The sequence below is a fragment of the Aythya fuligula genome, chromosome 11 (assembly GCF_009819795.1).
Source record: "Aythya fuligula isolate bAytFul2 chromosome 11, bAytFul2.pri, whole genome shotgun sequence".
Classification (NCBI taxonomy): domain Eukaryota; kingdom Metazoa; phylum Chordata; class Aves; order Anseriformes; family Anatidae; genus Aythya; species Aythya fuligula.
Genome location: NC_045569.1, coordinates 9407219 through 9432762, shown reverse-complemented (window position 1 = coordinate 9432762; position 25544 = coordinate 9407219). Strand labels below are relative to the sequence as shown.

At 60.5% G+C, this 25544-nt stretch overlaps 2 protein-coding genes across 2 annotated transcripts; one reads left to right on the top strand and one right to left on the bottom strand.

The window, feature by feature from the left end:
- The first annotated feature begins 2572 nt into the window (after nucleotides 1-2572).
- On the top strand, nucleotides 2573-10745 carry LOXL1 (lysyl oxidase like 1). Its single transcript, XM_032194970.1, has 7 exons — nucleotides 2573-3689; nucleotides 8110-8218; nucleotides 8881-9018; nucleotides 9340-9496; nucleotides 9591-9686; nucleotides 9798-9913; nucleotides 10213-10745. The coding sequence occupies exons 1-7, from the start codon at nucleotides 2573-2575 to the stop codon at nucleotides 10217-10219; spliced, it is 1740 nt and encodes a 579-aa protein (XP_032050861.1). The 3' UTR covers nucleotides 10220-10745.
- An 8024-nt stretch (nucleotides 10746-18769) lies between these two features.
- Nucleotides 18770-22141, bottom strand: C11H15orf39 (chromosome 11 C15orf39 homolog). The gene has a single exon (XM_032195041.1). It carries the CDS (start codon nucleotides 22139-22141, stop codon nucleotides 19460-19462), a length of 2682 nt encoding a protein of 893 aa, XP_032050932.1. The 3' UTR covers nucleotides 18770-19459.
- Nucleotides 22142-25544: the final 3403 nt, after the last annotated feature.

The window sequence follows — 25544 nt, the reverse complement described above, 5'->3', positions numbered from 1 at the left end:
TCACAGCCGGGTGGTCTCGGTCTCAAAGGGCAGCAGAAATTTAAGTGAGTTAAATTAATTTTTTTCTTAATTAAAAATTAAGAAGTGACATGCTCATGGCAAACACCGAGCTAAGTGGTGCTGGGAGCTGTGGGGAGGTGGGGAGGAGCCGGTTTGTTATTTGGGGGTACCTAAAGGGGGTGAGAGAGGGTTTCTCATGGGAAGATGTGATGTTTGGGATGCTGCTCCCTGCTGCAAGCCCCCAGAATAAAAACACACCCCAAAATATAATTCCCAAGGGCTACTTTGTTCGGATTTCTTGGACAATTTCTGCGTTTCATTGCTCCCTTTGAAGCCAAAGCTCCCGGTCCTGCTGCCCCATCGGTGGGCGAGATGACCCCAGGTGTCCCCCAGCACCACTCCGTCCCCCCCCTGCCCCGAGGGACATCCATCCCCTCCTGGCAGGGACCACCGGGGATATGGGATATGGGGACTTGTCACCCCAGGGGGTGGCTTCCCATGGGGTTTCAGTGGGGCGCCAGGAGGTGGCTGTCCCCAGCGCTGCCACCCAAGCGTGGGCTGCTGGCACCATCTAGTGGGTGCTGCCCCCTCGCCCCGCTGCCGTGTGCCACCCCCTAGTTTTTTGGGACAGACGTGGGGCCACCCCCTGAGCCCTCAGGGGACATCGAGCCCCCTCGGGGACATGGGGTGGAACCCTGTGGCCCAGGAGAAGGGGGACGGGGACCAGAGTCCCCACTGCCGCAGCGATGTCCTAAGGGTTTGGGGGGTTTGAGGAGGGGGCAGCGAGAACCCAAAAGTGGGGCAGGGGGATATTGGGGTGCTAGGGGACAGCCAAGGGGGGGTAACCCGCATGTCCCTGTCCCCAAGCAGGGCTGGGAGGCCGGGCCAGGCTTTTCCTTCCTGGAGAGCGCCGCTGCCTATTGCATCAACTCCGGCATTTCCAGTCCCTGCGGGAGAAGGGAGGAGCGCGGCAGGGAAAAGGGAGAAGCAAAGAAATGGGGGGGACATGGGGCCGGGGAGGGGGTTTGGGGGTCGCTTCGGTCCCTCCAGCACTGGGGTAGCCCCTCCTTGGGTGGCTGTTCCCATCCGTCCCCGTGCTGGCCTCGGCTCCCGGGTTGTGGGCACGGAAAGGGGGGGAAAAGGGAAAAAGGAAAAAAATCTCCACGTGGAAACGCGCGGCCCTACAGCCGGGACCTAAAGCAGCAGGGAAACCAGCCGGGATCCCGCCTCGGTTTCCCCAAGCAGGGGTGAGGCAAGAATCCAGGAAAGTCTCCAAAATGCCACAGTTGGAGAATTCTGGGGGAAAAGTTCCCCTTTTTGGTGCAGCTGGAAGCCGAGAGCCCAAAGCTCAGGGTCTGCCCTTCACCCCGGCATCAGGCCTGTGGTTGGGTCCCTGCAGAAAATGGGGTCGTGTTGTATCCCCCACACCTCTTTTGGGGCCGTTTTGTGGTGTTTTTGTATAACGCTGATGTCCGGGGGAGGTTTTTACCCAAAATATCCGGAGGGTGATAGAAACAAAACCACACTGTTTTTGTTTGCTGTTGTTTTGATCCTGATTGGAAACAATCCCGAAATTCTGGGATTATTTGGGGGGGTTATAGGTTGGGAGGGGTTATAGACTGGGGAGGGGGTGCTTGGGGGTATTTTGGTGGGAGATGTTTGGGGGGGTAATGGGGCATTTGGGAGAGGGGATTTGGAGGGAGGTGTTTGGGGAGTATTTTGGGGGGTATTTGAGGGGATATTTGGGAGGGGTGTTTGGGTGGGGGGATGGTTGTGGGGTGTTTGGGGGAGGTATTTAGGGGGAGAGTTTTTGGGGGGTATTTTTGGAGGTGTGTTTGGGGGGTTGATATGTGGGAAGGGGCTATTTGGGGAGGGAATGGGGGGGCAATTGGGAAGGGGCATCTCGAGGGGGGGAATTGGGAGGGATCATTTGGGGGAGGTGGTTTGGAAGGAGATATTTGGGGGGGGTATTTTGAGGGGGTTATTTGGGAGGGGGTGTTTGGGGCGGTCATTTGGAGGGAGATATTTGGGAGGAGGTAGTGGGGGGGCGTTTTGAGGGGAGGCGTTTGGAGGGAGATCTTTTGGGGGAGGTACTTGGGGGAGGATATTTTGGAGGGTGGTACTTGGGGGAGGACGTCTTGGGGGAGGTATTTGGGGGAGGATGTCTTGGGGGAGGTATTTGGGGGAGGACATTTTGGAGGAGTTATTCGGGGAGGTACTCGGGGGGGGAGGGGGGGACTATTTAGGGGAGGACTTTTTTTTGGGGGGGTGGAAAAGGCTAATTGAAGGGGGCATGCCTCTGCCCCCAGACCCTTCCTGAAGCCCCCTCTCCCCACAGCCGAGCCGATCGCAGCTCCCAGCTCGGAGGGGGCTGCTCGGGGGCCCCCCCCACTCCCCAAATCCCCCCTCCCCGGCGGCGGGGCGGGGGCGGAGGAGGCGCCTGGCAGCCGGCGGCCGCCCCCCCAGCTCCGGCTGCCCCGCAGCGAGCCGAGCCGAGCCGAGCCGAGCCGGGCCGGGCGGGGATGGGCAGGAGCAGCCGCCCGGGGGCCGGGGGCCGGTAGCGGGGGAGGCGATGGGGGGCCGGGGGGTTTGGTGGGGGCTTTGGGCAGCTCTGGGCTGCGGCTTGTGGCTGCTGGCCGGGGGGCAGGATGCCGTCGGGAGGGCCGGGGAGCCCTGGAGGCAGCTGATCCGCTGGGAGAACAACGGGCGGGTGTACAGCCTGCTCAACACCGGCGCCGAGTACGTGCCTCCGGGGGGAGAGAGGCCCGGGGGGGCCCGGCTGCTGCTGGCCGACGAAGCTCCCGGCCGAGGGGGTCGGAGGCAGGCGCCTCCACCGCCCCGCTTGGGCTCCGAGACGGTGCGGGGCCACACTCGGCACCCCTTCGGCTTCGGGCAGGTGCCCGACAACTGGAGGGACGGGCCGGTGGGCGACAGCGTGGGCTCGCCGCGCTTGAGGCCGGCAGGACGCCAGCGCCAGCCTTCCTCCTCCTCCTCCTCCTCCTCTTCCTCCTCCTCGTCCTCGTCCTCGTCCTCCTCGTCCTTCGCCTACGCGGCCTTCGGGCAGCCGCTGTACCCCCAGCCGCCCTTCCCGCAGCCCCCCTTCGAGCCCTACGAGGCGGCCCCACGGGCATCCTACGACGAGGCGTACGCCTACTACCGCGCCACGGGTGCCGGCGGGGCGGCCGTGGCCTCGGCGGCGGCGGGGGCCAGCGTGGTGTACCCCTTCCAGCCCCGAGCGCGCTACGAGGACTACGGGGAGGAGCAGAGCCCCTACCGAGCTCAGGGCTACTACCCCGAGCGGCCCTATGCCCCTCAACCGGCCGACGGCTTGGACCGGAGGTACTCCCACAGCTTGTACCACGACGCCGGGGCCGGCGCGGAGCAGGGCGGCGCGGACTCCTTCGGCCTCGACCAACGCGGCGTGGCCTCCACGGATAACCTCCAAGCGCCCGTCGGCTCGCCGCAGGCGGGCGGGATGGCGTACGGGAGCCAGTACCAGCCCCACGAGCCGCAGCCGCCTTTCGGGGTGGTGATGGAGCCCTACGGGGCCCCCCGCCCCGAGCCCTACGTGCCCCCTCGCCCCGAGCCCTACGTGCCCGCCCGCAGCCCCGAGGTGCCGCAAGCCGTCCCCGACAGCCAGGCGCGGCTCAGCGTGGGGAGCGTCTACAGGCCCAGCCAAGGAGGACGGGGTGAGTTTTGGGGGGTCCTGAGGTGGGACGGTGCCCCCGGTGCCCCCTCGCCCTTGGGGATGGTGGCCCTGAGCTCGTGGCATCGGGGTCTGGTGGTGGGTGCACCCCAGGGGATGCTGACACAGGGGCTGAGGGGCTGGGGATGCTGGAATGTGGTTTGGGGAGGGTGTTTTGGGGTGGGGTGGGGGTGATGTGAAGGGACAGGGGCAGGTCCCGCTGGGGGCCAGCTGTGTCCTGGGTCCTCCTGCAAGCGTGGGGTGGTTGTGTGTTGTGGGATTGGAGATGTGACACTTGTGGGGTAGTTGTGTGCCTTGTCCCGGGTCATCTTGCATCACGGTTGTGTGCCGTGAGATAGCGACGTGATGTGTTTGTGGGGTGGTTGTGTGCCATGTCCCAGGCCCTCCTGTATCCGTGGGGTGGATATGTGCCATGGGATTGCTGGCATGATGCACTTGTGGGGTGGTTCTGTGCCATGTCCCAGGCCCTCCTGCATCCATGGGGTAGATGTGTGCTATGGGATAGGGGTGCACTGTGCTTGTGGGGTGGTTGTGTGCTGTGTTAGGGGCCCTTCTGTGTTCATGGGGTGGTTGCGTGCCATGTCCCAGTTCCTCCTGCATCCGTGGGGTGGATGTGTGCCATGGGATGAGGACGCACAGTGTTTATGGGGTGGGTTTGTGCTGTGTCCCCGCTCATCCTGCCTCCATGGGGTGGCTGCATGCTGTGTGCTCTGTGTGTGGCTCCGTACTGCCTCCCTTGGGACCCCAATGCCCCCACCCGGCTCCATCATCCCCATCCCTCAAGGGAGGCGCCCAGCAGAGGTCACAGCAGGGCTGCCGTGGCTCCGTGCCCTACTGACCCGACACCGGTGCAATCCTGTGGCTTTTGGCTGAGGGTTGCTGAAATTTGAGGCAGGGCTGGAGGGCGCAAGGAGCAGCAGCCTGGGGGATCTGATCCCTGCCTGTCCCTTGGGAAACCCTCCTCGGCTGGAGCCTCCGACCCGGCTGACCCCACAACCCATCTGGCCCCGTCCCTGCTTTCTGGGAAGAGCCCCACAGCCCGGCCCCGTTGTGTGCAAGCGAGGGAGCACAGCGCGAGCAGCCAGCCCGGGTCAGCGGGAGGTCTCGCAGGAGAAGTGTGGGAAAGTGATTTTGGGATGGAGTTTGTGCAGAGGGGACCTCTGCCCCCCAGTGCTGGAGGCCAGGGCATGACGGGGATGGTGTCAGGGTCAAAATGGTGTTGGGGCCCTCGGGGTGACTTAGCTGTGCCATGGAGGGACAGCGAGGCCACCCCTCGGGGTCACCTTGTCACCTGCAGAGCCACCCTGGGCAGGTTCCTTAATTGGGAAGGAGGCTTTTGGCAGCGGAGCCAAACATTAATTACGCCCCTAATCTCTTCAAACACGCGTAATCCCGCCCGGCTCCGCGAGGAATGCGCGGCATTCACCGCCGGCTGGGCTGCCTGGGGGGGTTAATTAAGCAATTAGATCGCCCCCGGCTTCCACCTGGTGGGTTGTAAGGGTGTGGGTGAGCCTCCAGCCATCCAAAAGTGAGCCTCCAGCCAACCAACTGTGAACCTCCAGCCGTCCATCCAAAGTGAGCCTCCAGCCACCCAAAGTGAGCCTCCATCCATCCAAAATGAGCCTCCAGTCACCCAGGACCGTGTCCTGGAGCTCCATGGCTCAGGTACTGGTGCCGTGGCAAGGCGCTGTTGGTGCTCTCCCACCCCGTGCTCCTGGCTGCAGCCTCCCCGCTCCCCAGGGACCCACCTCCACCTCCACCTCCCCTCCGAGCCTCGATGAGGCCTCCCCCAGTGGGTCCCTTGGCCTGTCCCCTACCTGGTACCGGTTCCTCCCGCTCTGGGAGAAAGCGAGGCCGTGCCAGGGCTGGAAAATTCCCACATTGGTCCGAGGGCATGCAAGGCCTCCCACCTCCTGGAGCTCGTCCCCCTTCAGGACCCCGTTTCAGGCAGGAGGTGTAGAACAAAGCGCCAATTTTATGGGTTTGACCTCACCTCCTCCTGGCCCAGCACCAAGGGCTGGGGAAGTGGAGGCCAGCGGTGTCTGCGTCTATCCGTGTCAGCCTGCAGTACTAAGCACATGTGAACTTTCTAAAATAAAAACAACCCCAACCCTTCTCCTTTTCCTCCTCCTTTTTTCTCCTCCTTCTCCTCCTCCTCCTCCTCCTCCTTTTTTCTCCTGATTCACTCCAACACTTTTTTTTTTTTTTTCACTGAAAAAAGCACGTTTGCTTTTTGCCTCTTCCTTAACGCCGTGATTTTTCTACCTGTGGGAAACAATCGAGCCCGAGAAGCAGCCGTCTCTGGGCGAAGCCGAATATTGCTGAGCAGTGAGTCAGCTCCTGCGAAGCTCAAGTTGGCCAAGACATCTGGCTGTCTTTTCAGACAGAAAGGAGGGAAAAATCCCGTTTTCGGTTGATTTTTTTTTTTTTTTTGCACCGCCTCTTGCTTTTCAGCTTGCTGCTCTGTGTTGATGTTATTTCTTCTTTTTCCTTGAAGGCAGGGTTGGGCTTGGGATGGGAGCTCCTCGCTGAGGATGCTCAGGTTGGGATGTGGCGAGCACCGTGTGGTTTGGGCAGCGGGTCCTGCCTCCACGTGGCTCGGGTGGGCTTTATTTTCCCTGGATCACCGTGTGCGTGCGTGGGTCACTTAAAAACAGCAGGACCTGGCACGTTTCTCCCTGCTTCCCTCCGAACTACAAAAAAAAACATCCCCAAGCCACCACTGTCTTGATAATCCTGCCCATCGCAGCCTCGCTGCGTCCATTTTACAGATGGGCAAACCGAGGTGATGTCGCAGTGGTTTTCGGGGTCCTTCATCCTTTGGGTCGCCTCTCCCAGGTCAGTACCTGCCTCGCCCCTTGCAGGGGGAAGGTGCCAGCCCTGCTCCCTGCATTTGGGCTTGTAAAAGCATTTTTTTTTCGGCTCAGCCCCTCACACCTGCACAAACAGCGTGGCAGGGAGCAGGCTGGCTCGCTGTTATTGTGATTTTCACGGTGCATGAGAAGGAAATCTTCTCTGGCAGCTCCCTGGGCAGGCTGAGAGGCAAGGGGGCGGAGGAGGAAAAACAAACATTTTCTTGCTGTGGTTGTCCCTTTTTTTGGAGGCAGCGGTGGGGGGCTGCCAGGTCCGGGCTTGCAGGAGGTGGAAAAGAGCTCGGTCAGCGGAAAGGAGGAGGATTTGGCACGGGGGGCTCGGCGTGGAGGGTGGCAGGGGCACCTTCGCACGGTGGCCCATCCGAGCTGAAATGCGGGCTGGGAAGGCGACCCTACAAAAACAGCGGGGCCGGGTGGGGTGAGCATCGCGTGGGGGGGCAACGTCCCCGTTGGTGAAGGAGTCGGGTTTCTCCGGGAGCGTCCAAGAATTTATTATAAACACCAGGGCCGAGGAAGTGTTGTTTTGTGGACGAGGACAAACTCTTCTCCCCGCATCTCACCAGCAGGACGGGCACTAAATTCGGGTGCTCACCCCAAAACGCGGCTCGGTGGGGACCTCGTTCTGTGTCTGCTGTGTTGTTTTATGGGATTTTAAGGGGGAAAAGTCCCTGCAGCCCTCCTGCCTTCCCCCTCGCCCCGCAGACCCCCCTGGGCATTACATCAGCAGTGATGACCAAGCAGCGGGGCAGGAAACGAGCTCCAATCGAGTGACGTGATCCCTCGGGGGAGGCCCGGCCGGGAAACAAGGAGGCATTGTTCTTCTTGCCCGTGGAACAAAATAATAAAATAAAACAAAACAAAATAAAGTAAAGGGGAAGGCAGGAGGAAAAAATGCAACATGCTGGAAACATCCTTGGTGCAACGGGGGGAGCTGGACTGGCTCTTGTGCTGGGGATGGGGATGGGGTTGGGGATGGGGTTGGGAGTGGGGAAGGGGATGGATATGAAGATGGGAATGATGAGGATGGGATTGGGATGGGGATGGAGATGGGAATGGGGAAGGGGATGGATATGAAGATGGGAATGAAGAGGATGGGATTGGGATGGAGATGGGAATGGTGAGGATGAGATTGAGATGGGGATGGAGATGAAGATGGGAATGGTGAGGGTGAGGATGGGATTGAGATGACGATGGAGATGGAGACGTGAATGGTGAGGATGAGGATGGAGGGGAGGATGATGAGGATGATGAGGATGGAGGATGAGGATGAGCTGGCCAGCTCACAGGAGGCCAAGCAGAGGTGCAACACCCTTGGGCACAGAGCACAGGACAGGGCTTTGCTTTGCACAAGGTTGCAATGAGGGAAACTGAGGCACAGCATGCCCGGAGACCATCAACCCCCCCAGTCCTTGCACTTTATCCCCTTGCTGGCCATATGGCGACCCTTTGGGGCCAGCACGCTGGTGGAGCTGTTGGGACCTGTGGGTGTTTTGGGTGTGCACCACACAGGAGGCCGTGTGTCCCCCGCAGGTCTCCCCGACTTGGTGCCCGACCCCAACTACGTGCAGGCATCCACCTACGTGCAGCGGGCACACCTCTACTCGCTGCGCTGCGCCGCCGAGGAGAAGTGCCTGGCCAGGTAGGTTGGGGGTCCTGGGGGTGACGGGGTGGAGAGGGAGAGGGGGGTCACAGGTTGGAAATGGTGTAAAGTGGGGGAGGGAGGAGGAGGAGGGAGGGAGGAGAAGGAAGGATGGAGGGTGAAGGAGGAGGATGGGGTGAAGAATGGAAGATGAAGGATGGAGGGTGAAGGATGGAGAGTGGAGGATGCAGAAGGATGGAGGATGAAGGAAGGAGGGTAGAGAATGGAGGATAAAAGAGGAGGATGGAGCATGGAGGATAGAGGATGAAGGATGAAGAAGGAAAGGGAAGGGGAGGAAAAAGGATGGAGGATGAAGGAGGAGGATGGGGGATGAAGGATGGAAGATGAAGTATGGAGGGTGAAGGATGAAGGGTAGAGAATGGAGGAAAAGGATGAAGGAGAAGGGTGGGGGACACAGAATGAAGGATGGTGGATGAAGAATGAAGGAGAGAAAGGGAAGACAAAGGAGGAAGGACAGAGGGTGAAGGATGGAAGATGAAGTTCGGAGGGTGAAGGGTGAAGGATAGAGGATGGAGAAGAAGGACAGAGGATGAAAGAGGAAGATGGAGCATGGAGGACAGAGGAAGAAGGATGGTGGATGAAGGGTGTAGGAGAGGGAAGGGGAAGGGCATGGCCCCACCGCCAACTTCCACTTTCCCCAGCACCGCCTACACAGCCGAGGCCACCGACTACGACGTGCGGGTGCTCCTGCGGTTCCCGCAGCGGGTGAAGAACCAGGGCACGGCCGATTTCCTGCCCAGCCGCCCCCGGCACAGCTGGGAGTGGCACAGCTGCCACCAGTGAGTTGGGGACACCCGCGTGGCCCCCCTGCTTCTGTACCCCCTCTCCTTCCCCCATGGTTTTGTGGCTCATTTCACCTGCTTGCAGCCCCGAGATCTTTTTTTTTTTTTTTTTTTTTTTTTGGGGGGGGGTCACCTGGCTTTGCCTCCTTGCTCCAGAAGTCCCCATGGTTGTGTCACCCCTTGGCCACGGGCTGGTGTAAGCGTGGGGTCACTGCGGAGCCCCTCACACCCCCAAAACTCACACCTGGGGTGGGGACAGGGCAATTTGGGGGGGATTTTCGGGGGGGTACAGCCACCCTTACGGCCTCCCGCCCCCAGGCACTACCACAGCATGGACGAGTTCAGCCACTACGACCTGCTGGATGCCACCACGGGCAGGAAGGTGGCCGAGGGCCACAAGGCCAGCTTCTGCCTGGAGGACACCACCTGCGACTTCGGCAACCTGAAGCGCTACGCCTGCACCTCCCACACCCAGGTTGGGCTCGGGATGCTCCTCGACCGGTCGGGGTCCTCGGGGCTGGTCCCCAAACCCATCTCCCTACCCCTCAAACTCATTTCTCTCCCCACAGGGCTTGAGCCCAGGGTGCTACGACACCTACAACGCCGACATCGACTGCCAGTGGATCGATATCACGGACGTGCAGCCAGGGAATTACGTCCTAAAGGTGATGTTTTTACTTTTTAGGAGCAAAATTTGTCAATGTGTGGGCTCGTTTCTTGGGGTTCTTCTTCCCCTTTTGCTCATTTTTGCACGGTGTTTTTCCACCACTGCTCAGGTCCAAGTGAACCCCAAATACATCGTCCTGGAGTCGGACTTCACCAACAACGTGGTGCGCTGCAACATCCACTACACCGGCCGCTACGTCGCCACGACAAACTGCAAGATCTCCCAGTAAGGAGCTGCCTGTCTGTCTGTCCATCAGCCCGTCCATCTGTCCCACCAGGCTCTGTCCATCCCTGGGGACGGACGAGTCAGGAGGTGGAGGGTTAATTGTTGTCATGACTTTGGGATGGGTTTGGCAAAGGGTTGGGTTGTGGGTCAGTGCTTTCCTCCGTCACCCTGCTTGGGTGTTTATATTGAATTTTCCCCATTTTCGTGTTATTTAGGAGCAGGAACAGCTGCAATATGCATTTTTCCAAAGGAATCCCTTCACCTTTTTCAGCCCCAAATCGTTGTTTTTCTCCCTGCAGATCTTGAGCCGAGGGGGCTTGAAGGACGGCACCTGCCCCAGCCCCACCACCAGCAGCTCCTCAAGCCCAAAACCACCCCAGAAAACTCACCCCAGCTGTTCCACATGACACGAGGGAAGCGAGAGAGACTCTCTGAAATATTTTGATACTTAACTTCTCCTTAACCTGCGTCGTTTTTCCATTTTCTGATGGAAGCTGATGACAAGTTTTAGCTGGAATAAAGGGAGAGATGCTACCGGGCCGGTAGATCTCACATTTAGCAACAGCGAGCTGGGTCATTGAGCCCTTTCTGCCTTTTTTTGGGGGGTCTCCAGCAACACCATGCTCCCCATAAGATGAAAGCAGCAAAGATTTGGAGGTGCTTCCCCTGAAATTCAGGCTGCCCACGCAGCCCTTGGGACAACGGGACGCCTGGTTTTTTATTATTATTTTCACCAGCTGTAAAAAAAAAAAAAAGCAAAAAAAAAACTCACACCAAAAAAAAAAAAAAGATGGAACCCATTAAAAACCCGTTGCTTTGGGCTTTTTTATTATTATTATTTTTAATCTCTTTCAAGCAGCGGAGCTGAGCTGGGGAGGGTGGTTTGGGCAGGGGGTGCCTTTGAGTGGGTGGGGTGGGTGAGGGGTCCCTTGGGTGTGGGGTCCTGGGGCCAAGGGGGCCCTGCCCTGCCCTGTCCCATGTTGCCAGGAGCTGGTGAGTGGAGACTGTGCCCAGCAGTGCCTGCACTGGGGCCGCTGCTCCCCACTGGGTCCATCCCCATGCCCCTTTCCCATCCCCACATCCCATTCTCACCCCCCCAGTGCCATGTCCTCACCCCCCGTTACGTTTTCAGCACCTTTTGTTCCCAGATGTTTAATTTCAGCTCCAGCGCTGGGTTTTTGGCCCTGCCCCAGCTCCAGGCACTGCACACACCTGATGCTCCGGCTCCTTTCAGCGCTGCCTCCTTACAGCTCGTGCCCTGCAGCTCAGCTCCACAGGGGCTGCTCCAGGTAAGAGGTGCTCCAGCTTCGTGCAGCTCCAGCTGGGCAACGTTTTCATCTCACCCTGCTCCCCAGGATTTATCTACACCCAGATCTTCATTTTCAGCTCAAGCCCTGCAGTTGAGCTCCAGGTCTACGTTTTTAATTCAGGCCCTGAGTTTCCAGCTCCAGGCCTTCATTCAGCCCCAGCCCTGCATCTCAGCACCACAGCACACGCCAGGTAGGAACTGCTTCAGCTCCTTGTGGTTTTGCCCACCGTGCCCTAGGTTCCACCTCCAGCTCTGTATTTTCAGCTCATGGCATTTGTTTTCACCTTGTGCTAGCATGCATACACTGCTCCATAACTAGTTTTGGCTGGGTTTCACTACCACCATAACCATTTTGGCTTAAGCCCCATGTTTTACCCTGGGTCTTTGTTTGCAGCTCATGCCCTGCTGCCAGCTCCAGGTCCCACAGGTCTGCTCCAGAGGTAAGCAGGTAGGAGATGCTCAGGCTGCTCCCGGCTCCAGCCACCTGATGCTGTTTTGCCTTGTGTTTCACCACCAGCATGCTGTTTTCAGCTCCTATCCCTGTGTTCCATCCCTGGATCTCTATTCTCAGTGCATCACCTGTGTCTTCAGCTCAGGCCAGTGTATAAATAGTGTCTGATACTTATTTAAATGGGAATTTTGTTCCTTATGCACTGCATTTTACCACCAGGCTGCTGTTTTCAGTTCATGCTTTAGCTTATGCCTGGTGTTTCCACCTTGGGTCTTTATTCTGTTTGTGACCTGTGATTTCGTCTTGTGCTATTGTACAAATATATAAGCCTGTGCCCCGTGTTTCCTCCCTCCAGATCTTCATTTTCAGCTTGTGGCCTGCGTTTCAGCTCCAGCTCTCTATCTGGGCACCAGGAGAGAGGCTCAGCCTCCAACCAGCTGCTGTGAGCAGGTTCTGACAAGGCCATAAACCAATCGCTGCTATAACTTGGGTATCAATGTTAATCACCACAGCTGTATACATAAGTATTGCCTGGTTAATTAATTAGGAGCTGCTTTAGCTGTGCACAAGCACTGAATAAAGAATTGAACTAGGAAGTACACTTTGGCTCCCAGGGGGATTGGGTTTTAGTTTTAAAAACTGGTGAAAATAACATTAATAAATGAGATGCCCACACAGCCCTACTTTCTGGGGATCAGGCAGACCAAATTTCAGGAGAACACTTCCACATCTTTATGGTTTTTATCCTATTGGGAGTGTGGTGGTGCCAGAGACCCCCCCCAAAAAAAAAAAAAAAAAAAAAAGAGGGAAAGGGTCTAACAACCCAGCTCTAGTGCTAAACAGGAGACCTTTGGGCCCTGGGGCATCCCTCCCTTTATTCCAGCTAAAGCTCAGCCTCAGCTTCTATGAAGAAAGGGAAAAAACAGCAGAGGTTAGAGAGAAGTTAAATATGAAGGTATTTCAGAGTTGCTCTTGCTTAGTCCTGCCCCCCAAGTCCCCAGGGGTAGCAGCAGCAGAGGCAGTGATTGCTGAGCTCTGGAGGTTTGGGGTCATGGTTTGGGCTTCCCAAGCCCTACTTAGCTCTTAAGACTGGGTGAAGGGCAAGCCCCACAAACCCCGACTCCCACCCAAGAAAGGCAGAAAGAGAGGAGAGGCAGGTGTGGGGTTCTACAAACAGTTTATTAAAGCTTATTTTGTACAAAAAGATATACCAGAGCCTGCGTCCTTCTCAGGGGGCAGCTGGCATCCCGCGGGGAAGGGGGAGCAGGGACAGTGCTGCAGCATCCCTCCTCGCCTCGTTCAGCCCAGCAGCTCCTTCCCTCATGATGCTGAGTCCGTCTGCCAGCATGCAGAAGCCTCCTCTGTGTCCTGAGGGCAAGAGGTGGCTGTGTCCCCCTCCAGGACCTGTAGCAGGGACCCCCTCCCCTTCCTCCAGCCCCAAGGGGGGCTCAGAGCCCCTCTAGATCCTGGCATCACACAGGAGCATCTCCAGTCCAGCCACCAAGACCCCAAAGTGACTTCAGAGCCCCCGCAGCTACCTGCCTCCAGCTCCCACCAGAAACCACCCCCAGGGACCACCCCCCCCCCCCCCCCCCCATAAAGGCCACTCACCTGCTCAGAGGCCACCCAGAACCCTTGGTTCTCCATCTCCAGGGTCTGCGTCCCCACTTCGGGGTCTCTCCTGTCCCACAGGACGGCCACATCGCTCCAGCTGCCCCTCCTGGTCCTCAGGACCTGGGGAGGGGAGCACCAGGCTGCAGCTGGGCCCTGCTCACACTGCAGCCTCCCCCCCCCCCCAGGATTTTTGGGGTTATTTTGGAGCACCCCAACCCTTGTGCAGGGCTGAGACAGCCGTGACACCTCCGGACCCCTCCCCAGTCCCTCTTTTATCCAGGTGAAGCACCGCAGCCCTCATGCCCACCACCCTCCGAGCTGCCACCTGAGCTCCATAACCCCACCGAGGGGACAGACAGACAGACAGCACCCTTACCACCAGCAAGATGATGGGCACGGTAACGATGATGAGGATGCACACAACCATGATGGCCACCACAGACTCAGGAAAGCCAGGAGCAGGAGGGGGCTCCAGGGTGTCCTCTGGAGCAGAGCCAGCGGTCAGTGCCCTCCTGGGGGTCATGGAGCTCCCCAGCTCCCACCCCAAAGGGAGCTTACCTCCGACAGCGATGGAATAGGGGTCCACATGGAAGGCAGAGCCAGCCAAGGCTTCATCCGGCCCCACAGCGAGAGCAAGCGCCTCCAGGACCTCCAGGCTGGTGGGAGCAGGGGGCTGGAAGAGCACGTCCCCATGGCACAGCAGGGAGCCAGGCCTGGGGGGAAGGTCGGGGAGAGCTCCTGCACCAGCCTGTCCCAGCAGGGCCCCATGAGGAGGTGTTGGGATTTCCTTCCCAGCCCCCAGAGACATCCCTTTGGTCCCAAGGACTTAAGATGCCACCCCCCTAAGATGCCAGCCCCTGCCACAAACCCTTCTGGGCTCAAATGCTCAGAGCCCAGGGATGTTTGAGACCCCCCCCAGACCCATACCCCCCCACCCAGGCAGCCCCACACTCCCACTCACAGAAATCCTCTTATCACTGCCTGCAGGAAGCTCCTGTGCCCCTGTAGGGCTCTCGCCACCTGGAAGAGAGGATTTGCTCAGCAGTGCCCAGGGGTTTTTATTTCCACCACCCTGGGGAGGAGACCTCCACCAGCACAGCCTCAGAGCCAGCACCCAACAGGGTCCCGGGGGGCTGCTGTGGGCACCCCAACGCAGACCCTATTCCTCCAGGGTCTTCAGCCCCTAGGAGACCCCCAACCCCTTCCCCCAGCTGTTCCTACCACTTCTCCCAGGTCTCTGGCGAGCCCCCGGTGCTCCTCAGCAAGCGGGTCCAGGAGGCGCTCACTGAAGCGCCTGTTGGTGATGAGGAAGGAGATGGGGTACACCTGCAGGGGCAGCCTGGCTCCTGTAGGGTCAGGACATAGGTTTTGGTTTGCAGACACGGCCACGAGCCCCATAGCCCTCAGGAACCACCCTTACCCTGCACTGAGAGGGAGCTGAGGTCCACGGAGCTGCTGGCCAGCACCCTCAGGGCTTGTAGCACTGCTGCGATGTTGGCGTGGACAGCAGTGTCCAGGTAGAGGTCCCCAGTGACCTCCAGGTCCCCCCCGAGGGGTCTGAGGAGGGAGAAGGGCTCTAAGCAAGGCAGGAGCATCCTCCTGCTGGCAGCCCCCAGCAGCTCGTGGCTTCAGAGCCATGAAAATGGGGCTCAGCAGGGAGATTTGGAGAGGGGCTGCCCATACCTGAGGCGGCTGATGGTGAAGTTCCTCACAGGGTAGAGGGCACTGAGAGCCCGAATTACCTGCAAGAGGACGAGGCAGGAGCTCATCCCTCACAGGCAGCTCACCCTCAGACCCCAAGGGACCAGGAGCAGCTCCCTCAATGTACTCCCTCCTCCTGGCCCCGCTGCATCCATCCCAGGGCACCAGCCCCAACGCCCCCAAGGCTCACCATACCTCGCTCACCAGGGGCTCTACCCCATCCTGGCGGAGCTGGAGGGCAGTGAGAGAGATGGGCAGCTTCTCCGGGTCCAGGTTCTCCAAGCTGAAGCCTGGAAGGGGTGAGAAAACCTCTGTCTGTGCCTGTTCCCCCAGCTGTGTGCCCAGCCCTGAGCCCACGCTGGGGGGCAGAGGCACTCAGTGAAGGGCAGGAGCTCCCCTGTCCGTGGTGGAAGGGCTCAGGCTGCACCCAAGGCAGCTCAAGGAGGGGAAACCCAGGAGTTTTGGCACCAGCACTGGGCCACGGAGGTCTCCAGCACCCTTAGCACCACATGGTTTTGTGTGGATCAGGAGCAGAGAGGTTACACGAGGGCTACACCAAGGAGGTTTGGGCTTGGGTCAGTGCACAGGGGAAGTTTGGGGGTGGCTGCCCTGCTGCAGACCCTCCTGGCTTACCTCCAGACCTGACAGAGCGGGGCTCCAGCCACCAGCTGAAGGCATCCCCTGCTCTGCTCGCCTCCGTGAGCAGCGTGCGGATGAGGTGGGAGCTGCTGGGGGCATCCCCCTGGAACAAAACCTCCCCGTGCACCAGCACCGAGCCGTTCCTGGGGGCAGGAGAGGAGCCACTGGGGCTGACCCACAACTGGGGGCCAGCAGCACGCCCGGGGGGCTCTGCTCCCCCTGGGGCAGCCCCACACAGGCACCCTGCACCCACCTGAACTCGAGGATGTTGGCCTGGAGGAAGGTCTCGTAGGAGGACAGCGCCTGGCCCAGCTGGAAGAGAAGCACACGGGGATGGGGAGCTCCCGCACACCACAACCAGCATACCCAGGGCTCCCCGCCCAAAAACCCCCCCAGGGGGCTCTGCTGGCACTCACCATCAGCCTCACTTCGTCCTCCAGCTGCCTGTAGCTCCCTGAGGCCCTGCGGCTCAGAGCCTCGGTGTAGGCGATGCCCAGGAGCCTGAAGCTCAGGGGCAGGCTGTGCACGGGAGGCTGCACCAAGCCGGGAGCGTTCCTCGATGCTGTTCCTGCAGGGAGGGTTCCTCCTGCTGCCACCCAGCTGGTGGCCGTGGGGACATCAGAGGGGTGCCAGGAGGTGACAGAAGGACTGGATGCAGGATGAGCATCAGGTGTGACCGCTGGTGCTGCTGGGGTCTGCGAGCTCGGGGCAGGGGAAGCCGGTGGGTGGGATGGGGATGGAGAGCTGGTGGTGCTGGGGGGGTGCCTGGGAGCAAGGGGGCTGGAGCTGGGAGGTGGCGCAGAGCTCAGAGTGGGGTCTGGAGGCCAGGAAGCCCCCGTAGCTGCTCCATCCTCATGGGGGGCTTCGGTGGCACCAAGGGCTGCCGAGCTGACCCCAGCCTCAGCGGGACCTGAGGAGCTGGGGACCCACGTCCATGTGGGGACAGGAGGGGCTTCGGAGGGTGGTGGCAGAGCCAGGTGGGTGGGCAGTGGGGAGGGATCAATTTGTTCCTCAGAGGGGACAGCAGGTCCCCCGAACCCATCCGAAGGGACCAGCACCTGCGGGTGGCTGACACCACGGGACGTGGCACTGGGAGATGCCGAGGCAGTGCCCAGGGACCAGAGCACCACTGGTGTGACAGCAGGGACAGAAAGCAGAGCAGTGGATGTCCCCTCCGATGGCAGGGCTGGGGATGGCCCCGCAGGGGGCTGCAGGTGAGCAGCAGCAGGGTCCTCACCCACACCACGTATGGGGTGGCAGGGGACAGGGCTCACGGCTTGCTCCTGCCCTCCAGGAACTCCACGCTGGACATCAGAGAAGCCTCTGGACATGGTCACACTGCTGTCCCCCAGCATCACAGCTCCAGTCGGTGTCCCCAGGGCCAGTCCTGCAGCTCCCATGCCATGACTGGAGTTTTCTTCACCGCAGAAGCAGCCCAAGGTGCCCTCAGATGCAGGTGGCTCCACAGTGGGGTGGCTGCGTGGGTCCCCGTGTCCCCTCTGGGACAAGCGGCCAGGGGACGGAGCCACCAGGGAGCCCAGGCCATGGGGCAGGATGGTGATGGACAGACAGATGGCCAGCAGCAGGACGGCCCTGCACCGCAGCCCACCAGCAGCAGGACACGGGGCTGGGGCCACGTTCCCCTTGCTGCAGGGCATCGGGGACGTGTCACCTGCAGGACGTGGTGGGGCCACCCCACAGCTCCGCCGGGGAGAGCCCATGGGGACCGTGTGGCTGTAAGGGGTGCAAAAGGAACCTTAGGGGGGCACCCCAAGTTGTCCCCAGGGCAGACCCCAAATCAGGGTCAGCCCCTTACCAAAGCCCCTCTCACACAGCTTCACCCACCCTTACTTCTCCAGCCTCCCTCCTCACCCCACACAGGGCAAAATCCCAAACTCCCCCCAAAACCCCCACAGCAAGACCCAAAACAACCCCCAAAACTCCCAAGCAGCCCCTCAGAAGAGGGGCAACAAACCCAAATCCTACCTCACAGCACCCACCAGGAGGAGGAAGCACCAAGCCCCCACCCGGGCCCTGAGCTTTTATCTCATGTCCCAGCTCAGCTCCAGCTGGTCCCAATTAGCACAGGTGCCCCCCAGCTCCTCATTAAGCCCTTGGCACAGCAGAGGGGCTGTGGGGACTGATCCTACAAGAAACAAACAGTGGGGTTTGGGCTGCCTGGGAGATCATTTGGGTCCTCCCCATCCCAGCCACCAAGCAGAGACGGGATCGCAGTGTTGGAAAACGAGCCGAGCCCTTTAATGAGGTGAGGCACCTCCGGGAAGTCTTACAAAACCTTAAATAAAGCAGAGATTCCTTGATCCCTAAAACCAAACTGCAGGCTTGTCAGCAAATGCTGCTTTCCACATTGCCCTATTTGGCTAAGTAAAAGTCATGGGTTTTGTGGTTTGTTTGTTTTTTTTTTTCCCCATTTTTTCCCCATTTTCTTAGTTTAAAATAAATATTCCTGTAGTGAAAAAATAATAATAATTAATAAACGATAATCCTCATTTTAACTCGTTCTTCCCCTGCTGGAAACACCTGAGCACGGAGGTTGTAAGGCCCTGGGGCTGGGCATAAGGCTGGCTGCGTGTCCGGGGGATCGGGGGGTCCCTGGGATGCCCCCAGCATTTTTGGGAGTGTTTTTGGCATTAAAAGTCTCCCAAATCTTCCTCGCAGCTTCTCTCCATCCATCCGGGGCTGAAGCTCACACTCCGACAGCTTGGATCCCTGCACCTTGGTCCAGCGCGGTCAGTGGGTGAAATCGAATTCTGAAATAAAAAGACAAATATAAATTACTATTTTTTTTAGAAGTTATAATACAAATTACTATTATTATATATATATTTTTAGGAGTTATAACATGAAGGTGTCTCCTCGCGAAGGCAATTCCCCTGTAATTTTTACAAAATCAAGAAAAATTGCATTTCCCCTAGCCCTACCGATGCCTTCAGTCTCTCCCTCAGGTCATGGGGGACAGCAGGGTCCCCACCATCCCAACCCCCTCAAGCAGCCCCTCTTGTGGCCCTCCTGGTCCACCCTGAGCATGAAAAACCCCCACAAATGCCCCCAAAGATGACAAATCCCTACAAATACCCACAAAAGACTCACCTACTGGCCAGCCTCCAGCCTCCACCCCGTACGACACAAGGCTCTCGGTGCCGGCCTCCAGCTGCAGCACGAGGACACGAGGGGTGGCGGTGGGATTGTCCCCATCCAGAGACACCCGGAAGGAGCTCGGCTTCCTTGGGAGAAGCGTTGGGGTTCCTCATCTCTGCACGGTCCATGCCACGTGGAGGCAGATTTTGGGAAGCCGGGTGGCCGAGCGCTCGGAGAGCCAACGAGGAGCAGTGGGGAAGGGGCTGGGAGAAGGAAGGTGGTGGTGGGCATGTGTCACCACCCAGTCCCTGTGCAGGATGCTCTTGGGGTTTTTTGGGGGCTTTTTGGTGGAACATCCTTGGCTTTTGGTGGGACATCCTTGATTTTTGGTGCGATATCCTTATTTTTTGTTGGGACATCCTTGTATTTTTTGGTGGGACATCCTTGGTTTTGTTGGAACATCCTTAGTTTTTGGTGGGGTGTCCTTAGTTTTTGGTGGCACATCCTTGGTTTTGGTGGAATAGCCTTGGTTTTGGTGGGACGTCCTTAATTTTTGGTGGGACATCCTTGTGTTTCGGTGGGGCATCCTTAGTTTTTGGCAGGACATTTTGAGTTTTGGTGGGACGTCCTTGATTTTTGATGGGACATCCTTACTTTTCAGTGGTGCATCCTTGGTTTTTGGTGGGACATCCTTCCACGAGCCCCTTAGGGAAGAGCTTGGGGTGCCACCAAGCTACCTACCAAGCTGCTGCCTGATGGAGTGGTGCCACAGGAGGTTCAGCAGGTCCGGGTAGATGTCGGGGAGCTGCTTGAGAGCCAGGAGCTTCAGCATGCGTGACGTGCAGCTCTTGAGCTCCAGGTCCCTCAGCAGCTTCTCCTCTGAGAGCGTGGTGGGACGCAGCTCCACCTTGTGCTCCTGCAGCACTTGGTCAACGGAGGCGCCGGGCAGCTTGGGGAAGAGCTTCTCCTTCACCACGTGGATGGGGATGAAGATGGCACCCGCCCGCACCACGTGGGGAAAGGGGCACTTGCGAGTGAACATGAAGGTCTCCAGCTGGGACAGCAGCTTGCTGAGCAGCGCGGCCACGTCCTGGAAAGCCAGCCAGATCTCCTTGCCCCTGGGGGGTTTGGGGGGCTCGGGGAGCCTGACCCCATTCTTGGGTTTGGGGGGAGACCTGGGCATCTCCGCCAGCACCTCCTCCGGCTCCGTCCTCCTCAGCCACTCCTGCAGCAGCTCCGGGGAGGACCCTGCCACCGAGCAGGCGAGGACATCGCAGAGGGCGGCGTGCAGGGCAGCAAAGCACGGGTTGCCCAAGCCCTGCCGGGCCGGGGTATCGCAGCAGACGGGCAGGGGGGCTCCGTCCTCCCCCAGCACAGGGGGAGCTTGGGGCACGAGCATGTCCGTCAGCGTCAGGCGGCGGTGGCAGGTCCCCTGCGGGGCCGAGGTGCTGGGTGGTGGGGAGCCAGGGGGGCTGCGAGGCACGGGGCTGGGCTGGGGGGCACGGGGCGGCCCCCAGGACCTGAGGATCTTGTATTTCTTGGACATGAAGGCGGCCGAGCTCTGGAAGTGGCTCCTGTCCCCAGAGACAGCCTCCACCAGCTGGGGTGGCACCGGGGGCTTGGTGTCCTCCCCCACCTCCTCCACCTTCCCCAGCGGCCCCTCTTTGTCCTCCTGGGGCTGCCTGGTGTCCGGGTGGGTGTCCCCCGTTGTCACCAGGCTCTTCTTCAAGCTCAGGTCCAGCGCCACCTCACCGCCCTGGAGCCCCTCGTGGCTTTTGGCTGGCGGCTCTGGGGACACGGCCTTTGCCTTGGGCCCCTCGGGGGGCACCTTTTGGTCAGCACCCTCCCCTTCGCTGGGCGTCACCGACACCTTGACAGCACCAGAGTCCCAAGTGCCAGCTGCATTTTGGGGTGAGGTGTCTCCCTGGGTGTGCTCCTTGGGGACGGGGACGTCAGCGGAGGCCTCGGTCCCCTCCAGGTACTCCCGGTAAGGCGCCAGGCTGAAGACATTGTTGATCACCGGCATCGGTGGCGAGGCAGGGGACATCTCCCCAGACATCTCCCCACTTTTGAGGTCCTTCAGCCTCTCCCGGGGACAGGCGGCCCCAGAAGGCTCCTGGGTTGCGTTCCCAGCCCTACAAGCATCCTGGACCCTACAAGTGTCCCCGACCCTACAAGCGTCCCCAGTGCCCGGGTGGTGCTGGGAGGTAATGGGGCTGCTTTTGGCCACCACGTCCATCCCGTAGCCGGCGTCTCCCTTGGGGAATGTCCCTGCGAGTCCCTCGGGCATCTTCTGTGGGGCGCGGACGGGGTGGAAGGCACTGCCGGGCCTCGCCGCCGGCCTCCCTCCATGGGGCTCCACTGCTCGCCCGGCCCCGTGGTGCTCCGTGACACCGAACAAAGCCGCCTCCATGGGGCTGAAGGCGAAACTGGGGCTCGGATGCAGGAACCCGGTGGGCAGCGGGGGCTCGGCAGCCCTCGGCAGCCCCGCTGCTTTCGGTGAGGGCAGAGCGCCGGGCCCGGCCGGCCTCGGCACGAAGGCATCCAAGGGGCCAGGGAAGTAGGTCCTGGGGGTTTGGGGTTTGAGGTAAGCACCGGGAAAAGGGGCAGGCTCCCCACTGGCCGCGAAGCCGAGGGCTTTGTAGGAGGAGAGGGAGCCCGGAGGCTGCTCTGCACGTGGGGGCTGCGGGTAGGGAGGCTGCGGGAAGGGAGGCTGCGGGTAGGGAGGCTGCGGGTAGCACGCCGGGGGATGCTCCCGGTGCACCGGGCTGCCAGCGGGGGCACGGAGCTTTGGCCAGGGGTCCTGGATCCGGCTGGGGAGCTCAGGGGCCTTGGCCAGGTCATGCGAGGCAGAGGGGCCTCGGTATTTCTCAAAGGCAGCATAATACGGGGAGAAGGCGACTGGGGAGGCCGGGGGCAGCGGCAGGAGGCTGGGCTCGGGGTGGGGACCCCTGCGGGAGGGCTCGCCGTGGGGTGACGCAGCCCCCGGTGCCCTCTGCAGGGTGCTGTCCCCCCCTCCGGAGCCCAGCGGGGTGAAGCACAGCGGGGCCGCGTACACCGGCTTGGGGACGGCCACCGGCTTCTTCAGCGGGAAGGGGTGGCCCTGGTGGCCGGGCCACTTGTCCCGCGCCATCAGCAGGTCCCACACCAAGGCGTCCGCGCCCTGCTCAGCACCCAGCCTGCCCGGCGCGGGGCTGCGGGGCCGGTGGAGGAGGCAGTGCAGGAGCGGGCCCTCGGCGCGTGGGCAGGAGAAGTAGGAGCCCTTGTAGCTGAGGTGGTGTTCGGAGCCGGCCGTGGGCACGGGGCTGGGTTTGCAGAGCACAGGGGGGAAGCCCGGGCCGGGCTCAGCATCCACCCGAGGCAGCTTGTTGAAGACGACGGCGTCCAGAGGCTCCGGGGGACGTTTCGCGGCCATCTATACGTCGCGGCCAGCAGCAGGACTGGGGCGTGCGGTGGGCGAGGTCAGCTGGCCTTCCTGCAGGGGCAGAGAGAGCACGGGTCACCCACGGCCACCTCATCCTTCCCCCGAGTTACCAGGACCCCAAGGGACCCCCGTGGTCTCTCCTGGGCCGGGGTGGGCCCTGCAGCAGCAGGCAGCGCGTGCCAGCAGGTGGAGCTGGCAGACCGTCACAGCACCGCCCGGCCTTCCTCATCCTCACCCCAGCACCACCAGCACCCCCCGAGACACCTCCAGCACCCCCCGAGACCCCTCCAGCATCCCTTCCTGCCCCCCAGAGCACCGCTGGGCACCCCCAGCACCTCCTGAGTCCCGTGAGCATCCCCCACGCCACCCCACACATCCCTGGCCTCGCTCGGCAGCCCCAAAACCTCCCGGAGGGATGAACAGCGGTGGGGTCTGGTGCCCCTTCTCCACCCCCTGTTTATTTTCTCTTTCTGTGGCCAGAGTTAGCAGAGAAACAGAGAAGGAAACGGAGGAAGAGAGCGTGGAGATAAGATAAAAGCCTCGTCCACAAAAGGGGAAATGGCTCAGATAGCTGGGCGAGCTTGCTGGGGTAGATAAAGGGCGCCGAGCGCGGCGGTTTTGCTCTGCTACAAGGGTCTGTCCCCGCTCTGCACGCGGCGGGGAGGAAACGCGTTTCCCCGCTGACATCCCTCGGTCACCACGGGACATTTGGGGTGGGAGGTTTTCGGGAGGAGAAACACAAAAAGGTAGCAGGAAGCGGCCAGGCGGGCGGCTGCCCACGCGCCCCACGGGGAGGACACGGAGCTGGAGATGCCCCCTCCACGCACAGCGACAGGGCTGGCGGTCGGGACGGTGCTTGGGGTGGACACCGGGCTCAGGAGGAAGCAGGAATTTCACAATTTATGGTGTTCCCACGCTTCGTTTTCCCCTTTCCCCGAAACATGCCCATCTACAGACACCCATTGTGCAACCGACCCCACATCAGGGGGACGCCCCCACTCCCAGCTGGAGCACGGGGACAGACCCCCAGCACCGCTCCCAAAATCCAACCTCATCCGAGCGTTCGGGCAGGCAAAACACCGTGGATTTAAGGGATATAAACACAGAGGCTCCTTTCTGCCTCCCCCTACGTGAGGCCCGGGAGCAGCCTCCCCTGGGGAGGACCCAGGTAGCACCAAGGCAGCCTCGAGTCCCCCGGCACCGCTTTGGGGCTCTGCTGCCACGTGCTCCGTCCCTGTGTCCCCACGTCCCCTCGCGGGTGGCGGAGGTGACGCCTGGCGGTGCTGGCTGCTGGCAGAGGGGCTTCCCGTGAGCTTCCGTCCGGCTGCGATAGCGGCTCTGGGACCTCGTGTCCCCGCCGAGGAGGAGGAGGAGGAGGAGGAGGTCACCTTCCCGACGTCTCCACCAGCTCCGGATGCGATCGGCGGCCAGGGCGTTTGGGGGAGCGGCCGGGAGGCCACGCACGCCTGCTCCCAGCGTGTCCCCAGAGGAATCCGTGGCTCCCGAGCTTCCCCCGGCTGGGAGGAACCCGTTGGGATTTGTCACCGGCGCCCAGATTTTTGGGGAGCCGGTCCCCAAGCTCGCGCGCGCACCTGCGGGCACGTGTGCGGCACGGCCCCGCTGCGGGCTCACCGCTCCCCAAAGCACCCCAGCGATGTTTCACGGAGCGGGGGGGCGGATTTGAAGAAAGCTGCAGCAGCAGCAGCCGCGCAGGGTGCAGGAACCACATGCTCTAAAACCGGCCATAAATGGGGAAAAACCCGAAACCGAAGCTGCAGCCCAGCACCGGCGCGCCCGACCCGCGGCGGGGCGCGGAAACCCTCTCCAAAAGGGGGCGCGGGGGGGGCCGCTCCGGCCTATTTTTGCCTCGCTCCCCCCAAAAGCTGCCACCGAAGGGGAGCCGGGAGCGAGCCCCGCGGCCGGCTGGAGGCCGGGCAGGAGGAGGCTGAGGCTCCCCGCACTCACCTCGCGGCGCTGCCTCCCCGGGAGCATCTTACGGAGCCGGGCCGGGGGGGTCGGCGGCGGGGGGGGGCCGGCGGCTGCTTCTGCCCCGCTCGGGCGGCTGCTTGCATTGTGCGGAGGAAGTGGGAGGAGGAGGGCGAGGAGGAGGAGGAGGAGGAGGAGGAGGAGGAGGAGGAGGAGGAGGAGGAGGAGGCTGGGTGCTCGCGGGGGCCGGCCGGAGGAGGGGATGAGGCCGGGCCGGCCTCCCCCACACGTGCACTGAGCTCGTCGGGGCTCTGCCACCACCACCACCACCACCCCCAGTCCCCCATTTTCACGGGGAGGGATGGGAGGAGGCCGCCGAGCCTCCACTCGCAGCCCTCACCCGCAGCCTCCCTGCCCCAAACAGCCCCCGAGCGATGCCGAACCCCCAGGACCACTGAAACCCAGCGACACCGGTGCTGGGAGAGGAAGGGAGGCACACACAGCCCCTTGGCGAGGCACTAGCAGAGGCTCGGCAGCCTCCCCCAGCCTCTAAAATTGGGGGTCTGGGGCCTCGGTCCAGCAGCCGGCGCAGAACGGTGCCCGGCAGCAAGTCTCGGTGATGGAGGACCTCGTGGAGCAAAGCCAGGTGCCCAAATTGTTGGGCTCCTGACCATTATTTCACCCTCACGGCTTGTTTAATTTGCAGCAGCTCCGGGGAGGCAGCGGTGGAAGGGAGCCAAGTCTTAGGAAACCCTTAGCAGACCTTTTTATTTGGATTTATGGCCAAAAAGAAATGGTTGGCATTAATTTTTCCCATCTAGGGCAGGACAGCAGCTCACCTTCTTGGTGTGGCAGATAACCCTTTGCACCTTCGTGCCACTCTTCCTCCTCCTCTTCCTCGCCAGTACCCTCCCCTTGGCATCATCCAAGCCTCAAAACTCTAAGAATTTAAGGAAACTTGCTCTGGACCAATTTATTTTAAGGGATGGGTGTCCAGTATTTCTACACCTACCTGCTGAACTCTGAAAAGCAAATCTCCCCCAAATCTTCCTTTATCGCCCCCAGACTTCATAGTTTTTGGTCTGCTAGGTCAATTGGTTTTACCCCGTAATTTCTGTAATACCGTTTTCCTGCTAAAAAGACATGTCAATGCTGGGACGTGTGGCAAGAGGCTCTCAGGGCAGCCTCCACTCATTTCCAGGGGGCGTTTTGTTAAAAATTAATTCTAAAACACATTATTTTGCCATATAACTCCCCTCTCGACATGCCTCAGGGTGTTCCATTTTCCCTGCAGCATTTATTTTATTCTTATTTATTTATTTTTCTCTACCCATTCCCTAAGCACATACCTGCCTTGTGGTTTGGGTTGGTTTTTCTGGTTTTGTGTTTCTTGGTTTGCTTTTTTTTTTTTTTTCTCTCTCTCTCTTTTTTTTTTTTTGCTGCAGATTTCCTTCTCTAGAGCTTCCTG

What these genes read in the sequence shown, in the direction of transcription:
- LOXL1 (XM_032194970.1), top strand. Translation starts at nt 2,573, where the DNA reads ATGGGGGGCCGGGGGGTTTGGTGGGGGCTTTGGGCAGCTCTGGGCTGC. An exon ending in GCCCAGCCAAGGAGGACGGG is followed by an intron (nt 3,690 to 8,109) that starts GTGAGTTTTGGG and finishes TGTCCCCCGCAG; the next exon opens with GTCTCCCCGACTTGGTGCCC. An exon ending in CCTGCACCTCCCACACCCAG is followed by an intron (nt 9,497 to 9,590) that starts GTTGGGCTCGGG and finishes CTCTCCCCACAG; the next exon opens with GGCTTGAGCCCAGGGTGCTA.
- C11H15orf39 (XM_032195041.1), bottom strand. Translation starts at nt 22,141, where the DNA reads ATGGCCGCGAAACGTCCCCCGGAGCCTCTGGACGCCGTCGTCTTCAAC.